Genomic DNA, 9,751 nt, shown 5'->3' with positions numbered 1-9,751 from the left:
TCTATTTCCTCTATTGTGTGTAGCTGCTGGATTACATAACCGTTGTAAACTCGATTTTTCACATACATATAAAGTCACTACCTATCTGAACTACCATTCGTAGTACAGGAATTCACAGCCCCTTTGATTTAATATAGCGAAGCATTGACCTGTGTGAGGAGGAGAAATAGTAGTGATTAATTACGTCACCACATCCCTATTCGATTACAAATTAGTGTAATATTTTTTTCCTCTTTTATGTATTGGATAATATTGGCGGACACTTAGACAATCAAATTAATATAATTGTATTTGTTATTTACAGCCCCTCTCCAGTAGTAGAGCTACTAGTTCCAGCATAGCCTGCCTTCTGAACCTGTGGTTGATATGATATGCTGGGACTGTTAGTTCCACAACAGCTTGAGAGGCACAGGCTACACACCTCTGCACTACACATACACGTTACTCGTGTACTATCAGCATTTACAATAATGCAGTCACAAATGTTTAGTTCAGTTAGAGCAACTGTCTTGTGCTACTGAGTAGGTCATTTAACGTAAGTGCCACATAGTGTTCAGGGTGGGCATTGCAGAATGAATGTGAAGCCTGGGTGGGTCCTCTCGTATCCCAGCATGCTTCGGGGCTGTATCGTGTGCTCAGGAAGCGCAGTGGCTGCAGAGTGAAGAGGTTCAGGTGCAGACAGTCAGGTATGTGCTGCTTGCTTGTCTTTGTCTAAGCTGCCAATCAGTCACTAGGGGATGCATGTGCTATTACAGGAATAACAGGCGGTGTAAGGAGTAACTATAGTATATATAATATTCTGCAGAACAAAGGGAGGGAGGGGTACTGCGCTCATGCGGTCTGCTGCAATATAATTTATTTCGCTATTACATTATTACAGTTAATTGACATGGATATAGTAGAATGTGAGATTATTGCGCTTATTTTTGAAATTGATAAAATGCATTAATATGTAATTCGGGTTTAAGAGCTATTATAGTACTACAAGTCCCAGCATCCTACGCCTGCAACAAGTCTGGGTAGCTTGTGCCTCTATACAGCTGTTGTGGAACTACAAGTCGTAGCATGTCTTGTCTGGTTACATTGTAGCTCTCTGAAGCTGTTGTGATACGGATTGTGGATTGGTAATTTAACTTTTGTCATAACCATAAGTCCTGGAATGCCACGCCTGCCTCAAGTCTCCAACTTTTGAGGAACTACAAAGTCCCCACATGCTGCTTTAGGGAACCAGGCTTAGGCAATGGTCGTGGACCAATAACTCCCAGTATGCCTTTCCAGCCTCATTAGCTGTAGAAGCCCCAGAATGCCTTGCCTGTCCCATGCATTCCAGCTTGTGTTTACCTACAGGTACCTGCATGCTTTGCTACACTCTTTGTCGTCTGTGGTACTACAATAGATGGAGATACATAAGTTGCGCATATGTACCGTATTTCCCCATGTATAAAGCGCTCCCATGTATAAGACGCACCTTAATTTTGGCCCCGAAATTTGAAAAAAAATAAATATTATGGTAGTCAAAAAAGGCAGGGAGAGTATAATGGCCGGCTGCTCTGATTGTGATGAGAGCAGCTGGGCAGCACACTCTCCCTGCAATTGCCCCCTCCCGCTGCCACTGTGCCTCTGTTCCCCTCCTGGATCCACGCTGCCTGTTCCCCTCCTGGATCCACGCTGCCTGTCCCCCGCCTGCTGGATCCCCGCTGCCACTCTGCCTGTCCCCCGCCTGCTGGATCCCCGCTGCCACTCCCTGCCTGTCCCCCTGCCAGCTGGATCCCCGCTGCCACTCTCTGCCTGTCCCCCGCCTGCTGGATCCCCGCTGCCACTCTCTGCCTGTCCCCCACCTGCTGGATCCCCGCTGCCACTCTCTGCCTGTCCCCCGCCTGCTGGATCCCCGCTGCCACTCTCTGCCTGTCCCCCGCCTGCTGGATTCCCCCCCCCGCTGCCACTGTAACGCTGCCCCCCCTGTATCCCCGCTACCCCTGTATAAGACGCACCCAGGTTTTAGACCCAAATTTTTGGGGAAAAGGGTGCGTCTTATACATGGGGAAATACAGTATATATTCTCATAAGTGCAACCTGTGCTAATTGTATCAAGCAATACAATTTGGGGGATGGCAACATGAAAGAAATGCTTTTAAAATATGCATCAACAGGATAAATGATTGGTTTCTACCTTTTACAATTTGAAAAACATAATATTATGTAGGTTTTGGTATGGGATGTGAATAACACCATTTAATTTGCAGGGAAAAAAACTATGTCCACCAATGTAAGCTATCTGTATGTCCTATAAGCAAATGGTTCTAGGAATTCTTTTTAGACTAGTTTCTATTTAGGCTTTCATAATGCATTCAAAGTTGAGAGATGATACAGATTCAGTAGGCATTTTAGTAGTTTTAAAATAAATATAGATTTTGCAACTAAGAATGCAGATAATTTATGTTTAAATACATTTCTTCTACCATAAAACAAGAGACCATGCAGTACCATTTATTTGGGAGCCTTTGTATCAGTTGGGGAGTAGCAAATACAAGGAATGAATGATCTCCCTAACTCCTGGCAGTTTTGTTAGTAATAAACTGATTTTTTTTTTATTAAGCATATATTGACAGAAGACCATTTACAAGGATTGGTGAGACATGGAGACAGTTGCCAATAACTGAAGTTAAGCAATGTGTTGTCATTCCCCAAATGGTAACACAATACTAACACATGTACATTTGAAACTATTTTTGTTTTGTTTCTGTTTTTATTTCTATTTGAAAACATTTTATGAAGATGTCTGAGTGAATGTCCAGTTTAAAGTGCATTTGTCACACACAATCAATGGTAGTAGCCATTTTGTACAATGATCCAATATTAATGATAATGCAGTCTTACCAGTTCAGTAAGAACTAGTGACCTCAATGAGGTACTCTGCTGAGCCAGCCATTTTGTGAGCTGAACCAATATTTTTAAGAATGCAACCTATCAATTCATGAACAATCAGTGACATCACAAATACTTCAGTGATGACATTTAATACTAGTGAATTCATAGACTGCATTTACATGGATAGTTAGTGGTTTAGCTCATGAAATGGTTGCCATCACTATTTCAGCTGCACCTCCTCATTTGCATGTTAATTTTCACTTGATTCCATTACATTGTAACTTCCCCATTTTATTCTACTTCCTTAAAGCTCTTCCCACTTGTATTCAATATCATTCTGTCAGCTGAAAGGTAAAGTGCATGTACAAGAAGTGGGATATTACTTTCAGGTATTTAATTTCACAAACTATTTTCATGAACATTTGGCTAGGGAAGCGTAGATTGTTATTGGTTTAGAGCAGTGTTTCGCAACCCAAGTCCTCAAGTACTCCTTACAGTGCATGTTTTCCAAATCTCCTTGCTGGAGCACAGATGTAATCATTACTGACTGCCACATTTTGAAATATTCACAGGTGGTGCTAATTATTTCACTTGTGTCCTGGAAAACCTGCACTGCTAGGGGTACTTGAGGAGTAGGGTTGGGAAACACTGGGTTAGAGCAATACAGTTAGGTGCCTGACCTCTCGTTGTACAAGGTATACTGATACATACAATATATCTTGCTTTTTCTTCCTGCTTCACACAGTGTTTATATATCTGAGTCTCAGAGGCTGATGGGGTGTGCTGGGACTGCCTCTTTACTTGAATCTAATACCAATGGTGTGTGAGCTGTTGGCACAGGGAGAGAGGAGCCATACAGGCCTCTCCCATAGAGCTAAATAGACACGAGCATCTGAGCCAGGCTTAAGGTAATGTGGGAGGGAAGCGAAGCACCGTTTGAGGTATATGTTAGATAGGCTAAACTTTTCTTTTAATGAGCACATCATTTAATTCCACTTTTGTTCCTTCTCTCTTCAGTAGCCCCTGTTACTTACTCTTCAGTCTACCCTTTGCTTTTACAGGACACCGTGAGCCATGTATATGCAAGTAGAAAACCGTACAGGGACCTTCTTACATTTAAAGAGGAATCCCAGCATCCGATCCTGGTCACTTTTAGTTGGTGAGTTATATTTGGAGCTTATTTGCCACCTGTTTGGACGCTAGCCCATTTAACCACTACCATGCCTTAGATTTCTCCAAATTTAAAGGGTTTGTTCACCTAAATCGTATCCTTCCTCCACACGAGAAGCAAAATGATCGGGTTTCCACTCCTTATATTCCCTGTGGTTTGGGGATGTAGCTCTCCGAATGTTGAATGAGACAATATTGTCTTGAGAATCCAAAAGTATGCAGGATCCATCAATGAGTCAGCAGCACCAGAGTAGACAAGTGATGTTACCAGTGGATTTCAAATGACTGGGCTGTTTGTATTGGTTGACCGGCATCCCCTGAGAATGAGCCCAGCCAATTTTGAATTTTTCAAGCAGTATTCAAAGTCCTAGGTGATGCATTTGGAAATGGTGGGGAGTGTGCAAGTGGATCTCCTTTCGTTCTCTCGGTCATGGGAAGAATGCATATCTGAAATATTTGTGAAATAACACCTAGCAACCCATCAGACATTCGCTTTCTTTTTCTAAACAGTGCTAAAAATGAATTAGTCTGGTTGCTATGAATTACAGCACATTTGTGCACTGTTATTAAATAAGCTCCTAAGTATTGTACATGCACTTTGTTTTTGTAAATGTATTTAATGCAGGATAACAACAGCTTCTGTTTCTTTTAGGGATTTCATCTGTGGGCCTAGCTGCAGCCTATTATAGTACAGGTATGTTCAAAGCGGATCTTTTATATACACTGTCTCCATCTTTTACCAGTATTAGAAATGTCTTACTTGTTTGCAAACTGCTGGCTGGCTGTATAAATGGCTAAGGAGCTATGTTTTATATATAAGGGCAGTAGAAAGTTGTGGCTGAAGATATTTCTCCCCACTAATAATAGAGGGTCCAGTGCATATAGCATTCCCAGTATGGCTGGACAGAAACATTGCCCAGCCACCTTCCTCCACATTAGCAGAGGATAGGGGGTCAGCGGAGGGTCACAGGTCTGCTCAGCTGAGGTGTCGTGATTAGCAGAGCTTGGTGTCTCCAATGCCTCCCTCCTATCTGGCAGTGCTCGCTAGTGGCTTAGTGCACTGCATCACTAACATAGATGGTGCAGGGCTGAACCCAGGGCATTAGCATACCGGGTGCTACCTAAGCATAACAGAATTACTATTGTCTGAAAATAGATTAACTCTGGTTCAGTAAATATGAAACAGAAGATCCTTGTATTTGCCAACTTAATATGAAGACCAGTATTCCCTCTAAGCTTTGCAATTATCATGTACAATAATCCATTGTGCAGAGTTGCATTGAACACTAGATTCTTAAAGCAGACTTTCATAGAGGAATTTGCATTAGATTAAGCCTTTTAACATTTAATCTCCATTCAATGGGACAGATTTACAATAACTATATACCATTTTGTCTCACCTCGGGCCTCAGTGCTGTAGAATGTCTAATGTAAAAAAACTTACCACTGTTTGTGGTTGGAATAAAAATGTCAGGGGACGGTCAGTCTAGAACTTAATATATTGCAACACTATAGCTGTCCTGTTTTCTCCCAACACTAGATTCCTGGGCCTGGAAGCTGTTCTATGTGGCCGGCTGTCTGTTTGTGGCTATTCAGAATCTAGAAGATTGGGAGGTGAGAGCTGCTTTGCTTTTTTTTAATCCTTAAACTTAATCCAATTTGCCTACTTAAAGAATAATTTTCCAATTTTTTCCCAAGAATAGTACTTTGGTGGGGGACCCTCCCCTGAGACCCTGAGTAAACTGTTTGTTTTATTTAGCAGGATCCTAGCACTCTCATATAGCCAGGACCTCTGCCCATGTCTTTCCGTGTTGCTTGGTCCCCTCCGTAGCATTGGTGATGCAACACAACTGCTGTAATTGAATGCCTTTTAGCTGCTATGTCAGATCTGTGCAGACCCCCTTTAGTTGCTTATGTTGTAAATTGTCCTTTTTCTATAAAATGAAAGGAAACATCTGATTGGTTACTTTAGTCAGTACCACATTTTTCCTTTACAATAGGTTTCAGAAATGACTCACAATTCTTAATAAAATATGAGCACCTCAACATCTGAGAGATGCTTTCTATAAAGTTATTTAAACAACTATTAAAAACCAAGAGAGCTTTTGAAATTGCGTAAAGCTTAACAATTATATACATATGTAACACTGGTGAAACATAGCAGAACAGGCATTTTAAATAAATAAATTTATATACATTTTATGCCACTCCCACTTTTTAGATTGCTGGGATCACTTTAGCACAAGGATTGCTAAACTGAAAAAAAAACCACAACATACCGGCATGATAAAAAGTATAACACAGTTCTTAAATGCACTGCGTAATTTGCAGTTTTCTCTGTGCTTCAAAATTGTGTTTCGCATTAATTGATCAAGTCAAATAAGTATTCTACCATATTCAATATAATGTGCTCTGTTGTACTTGGCTTTATGTGCCTTCATGAGTTCTTAAGTGGATTTTATTTTCTTTTTCTCTTTTTTTTTTTATTTTCAGGAAGCAATATTTGACAAAAGGGAAAGGAAAGCCATCCTTAAAACATTCAATTTGTACAAAAAAATCCTCACCTTGTGTAAAGGAGGACATGAGCAAGGTGGGTGGGAGAGATAAGGACAAGATGGAGAGGTGTAAGATGATTTGAAAGATCATGTGCGTGGTGATAGTGGATTATAAAAAATACTGCATGCAGTGTCTTAGCAGGTCTGGAATGGTGGATAAGAGGACATTATATATTAATATACATTATATATTATTTCTCCCACAGTTGTGGTTCTTCTCAGTGAGATCCAGGACGTGAATGTCGAGGAGGAAAAAGTGAGATATTTTGGGAAGGGCTACCTCATCGTCCTGCGTCTTGTAACAGGAATTTCCCACCCTCTTACACAGAGTGCAGTACTAGGTGGCAGAAGGTAAGTACGTGACATGTTTCTTACTTGCACTATAAAAGTGGAGATGTTGCCTGTCTCATTCTTTTTACCATTCACTCCCAGTGACGTAGAAGCTGTGGCCAAACTGTTGACCACTTTCCTGGATCTAGACCTGGCTGGTTTCCACTCCCGGATAGCAGAGGAGAGCAGTGACAGTGAGGAGACGTTGGACAAAGAGGATGAAAAATGAGTCCACAGTAAAACTTGGCAAAGGAGGAATTCCACAATGAAGGCAGGCTGTCATTCCAACGACAGGGACTTTGTACAGTGGCATCACAACACATTCCATGGAAATCCTTCTCTGTCCCCAAATATATATTCTGGTGACATCACAACTGGGCCCATAATCTGAACCCTACTGTGACATCGGAAGAGATTCCTCTTATCCTAAGTTTGAAATCTGTGTAAAAAAAAAAAACAACTTTGGTCTGTCAACAGTAAGACTGGTCTACCCTCTGCCGTTTGGCATCGTGGGTGTCAGATGAAGCATACCATATTCTGAATATTTGATGCCACATTTTCTGGAAACACAAAATCTCTCTACCTGTCAACTTCCTCTCTCCTTTTCTTGCCTCAAGACATAGTCAATGTGATTATTTTGTACAATTTCTTTTTATTGCACTATCCTTACTGCTTTAACTCTTGTGCCTTTTGAAGGACGTGCCTTAGTTCATTCAATCACAAATATTTTTATTTGTAGAAGAAAAAATATCAAATCAAAATGTGGCTGTGTTAAATCATATACAACTTCAAAAAACAATACATGCTACAGTGAGAGTAAGTACTACAAAGCTTGCCCATTTCAAGGACAGACCACCTTGCTTGATTTCCCCACTAGAGGGAGCTTACTGAGATCTATTTTATTAGTTCCACATATGGTACTTTCTAAAATGGATGTCAGCTCTTATTTTCCTGCTCTGCCGTTGGGACTCATAATCACTGTATGAAAGTCAACTTCCATAACCAAATCCAGGAGATTATATATATATATATATCTATCTATCTATCTATCATTGCCTTGACCAGTATATTAGCGTGCGACTTACTGCTTAGTTGATAAGCAGTTGTATCGAAAGCAAACCACTGACTAGCTTTGTTCCATAGCACAGCTACTACCTACTCATATAGGTACTATAGAAACAATAAGCACTGCTATATAATATGGAAATTTTAACTGTTCTTCGTAGCTGAAAAAAGGTACGGTAATAGCTTTTGTCAGAAGAGCTTGCAGTCTAATATTTAGGAGATTTAGCTTTGTTCTGTTTATACCTTGAAGGAGATCTATCTTTCTCCACATCTGTAATGATACAGTGGCCATAAAAGGTACTCCTCACCCCCTTCAAATTTTTCACATTTTGCTGTCTTACAACATGGAACCATGATGGATTTATTTGAATTTTATTCCCAAAAATTAGGACATTAAGCTTTTTTGGTGGTAAGCCACGCCACTGTGGGTATTGCTGTAGGTGTTGGGTCATTGTCATGTTGGATGATAAATCTTCCAAGTCCTAGTGCTCTTGTAGATTGCAGTTACTCCTTAACCGCACATGGGTGGACTCCAATAAATAATTTTTGTGACCTTTTGAAGAAAGTTGGTTACTTCAGAGAAAATGTAGTATGGCTATACTGTGTAAATACTAATGCAATCCACATTTTCAGTTTTTTGTTCAGAATTAATTTGGACAAATGGTTGGATTTAATTTTTTTGGGCACATTATCAAGTACTCTGTGATGATTAGTGGGGAATACATTTCAAATATATCCATCATGGTTCCATGTTGTAACACAGAAAATTGTGAAAGTCCAAGTGGGGTGAATACCTTTTATAGCAATGTTTCCTATACCCAGTCCTCAGGGACCCCTAAAAGTGCAGGTTTTCCATATTTCTCTGCTGGAGCACAGGTGTTCTCATTACTGACTGACATTGTAACAGATCCACAGGTGGTATAATTATATCACTTGTCACCTGGAAAACCTGCACTGTTAAAGGTCCCCAAGGACTAAGCTTGGGAAACACTGTTTTATTGCCATTGTAAATATACTATAAAATAGAAACGGAATTATTTTTTATTTCTGGTACACTGTGTATTTTAATTTTTTTATTTATTACAGGTCCTACTTCCTATATGAGACATATATTTTGTTTTATATAGTTTTTAGAGTACAACTATGCGCTTTGCTAGTATGGAAATATTGTATGTGCTGCACGGTAACCATTCATCTAGTTAGACTGGATAAAAGTTATACAGATCTGTTTGTTGACCTTTGTTTGTGGGGGTCGCATAACTTTACATTCCCATTTGGTTCTGCATAAAAACTTGTCCCATAGTTATGGTAGTGATGGGTGTACACAGGACTGATAGTAAAACATGAATAATGAAAATACAAATGATTAATTGTTTAACTCGAATGAAAATAACATAATAGTTCATGAAAAGGAAACAGGAATGTAATTAGATGGAGAAAAGAGGAGAACATAAGAATATAAAAATTATGTTGCAAAAGTAGATACATGAATAAATAACAATGTAAGAGACTGAGATTAATGAATATAATTACATTTAAATGAGTATGGTGGGATAGACTCTTAGGGGCATATTCAATCGACGACGGGATTGCCGAAAATCCCGCGCTCCAAAAATATTACCGCTAATACGGTAATCCTGCACGTAAAAAAAAACATTAATACGGTAATTTACTCGCTGGATTTCAGCTCAGGGAGCTGCGAGCTGAAATCCAGCGAGATATTAATGGTAATATTTTTGGAGCGCGGGATTTTCGGCGATCCC

The 9,751-nt window shown here is 40.0% G+C and overlaps 1 protein-coding gene across 2 annotated transcripts; it reads left to right on the top strand.

The window, feature by feature from the left end:
• Positions 1 to 589: 589 nt before the first annotated feature.
• CYBC1 (cytochrome b-245 chaperone 1) lies at positions 590 to 9,085 on the top strand. Of its 2 annotated transcripts, none has more exons than XM_075216931.1 (7): positions 590 to 686; positions 3,930 to 4,027; positions 4,691 to 4,732; positions 5,579 to 5,652; positions 6,532 to 6,628; positions 6,800 to 6,944; positions 7,026 to 9,085. In XM_075216931.1, the coding sequence occupies exons 2-7, from the start codon at positions 3,943 to 3,945 to the stop codon at positions 7,150 to 7,152; spliced, it is 570 nt and encodes a 189-aa protein (XP_075073032.1). In that variant the 5' UTR covers positions 590 to 686; positions 3,930 to 3,942; the 3' UTR covers positions 7,153 to 9,085. The 2 variants fall into 2 exon arrangements, with proteins under 2 accessions (XP_075073032.1, XP_075073033.1); XM_075216932.1 differs by lacking the exon at positions 590 to 686 and adding an exon at positions 3,188 to 3,257.
• Positions 9,086 to 9,751: the final 666 nt, after the last annotated feature.

Source organism: Mixophyes fleayi, chromosome 6 (genome assembly GCF_038048845.1).
Source record: "Mixophyes fleayi isolate aMixFle1 chromosome 6, aMixFle1.hap1, whole genome shotgun sequence".
Taxonomy (NCBI): domain Eukaryota; kingdom Metazoa; phylum Chordata; class Amphibia; order Anura; family Limnodynastidae; genus Mixophyes; species Mixophyes fleayi.
The sequence above is the reverse complement of the archived record's forward strand: the minus strand, read 5'-3'. Positions and strand labels throughout refer to the sequence as shown.

Coding starts and splice junctions, on each gene's coding strand:
- CYBC1 (XM_075216931.1), top strand. CDS start 3,943: ATGTATATGCAAGTAGAAAACCGTACAGGGACCTTCTTACATTTAAAG. Junction 4,733..5,578: donor TGCAGCCTATTATAGTACAG/GTATGTTCAAAG, acceptor TCCCAACACTAG/ATTCCTGGGCCTGGAAGCTG. Junction 6,629..6,799: donor TAAAGGAGGACATGAGCAAG/GTGGGTGGGAGA, acceptor TTTCTCCCACAG/TTGTGGTTCTTCTCAGTGAG.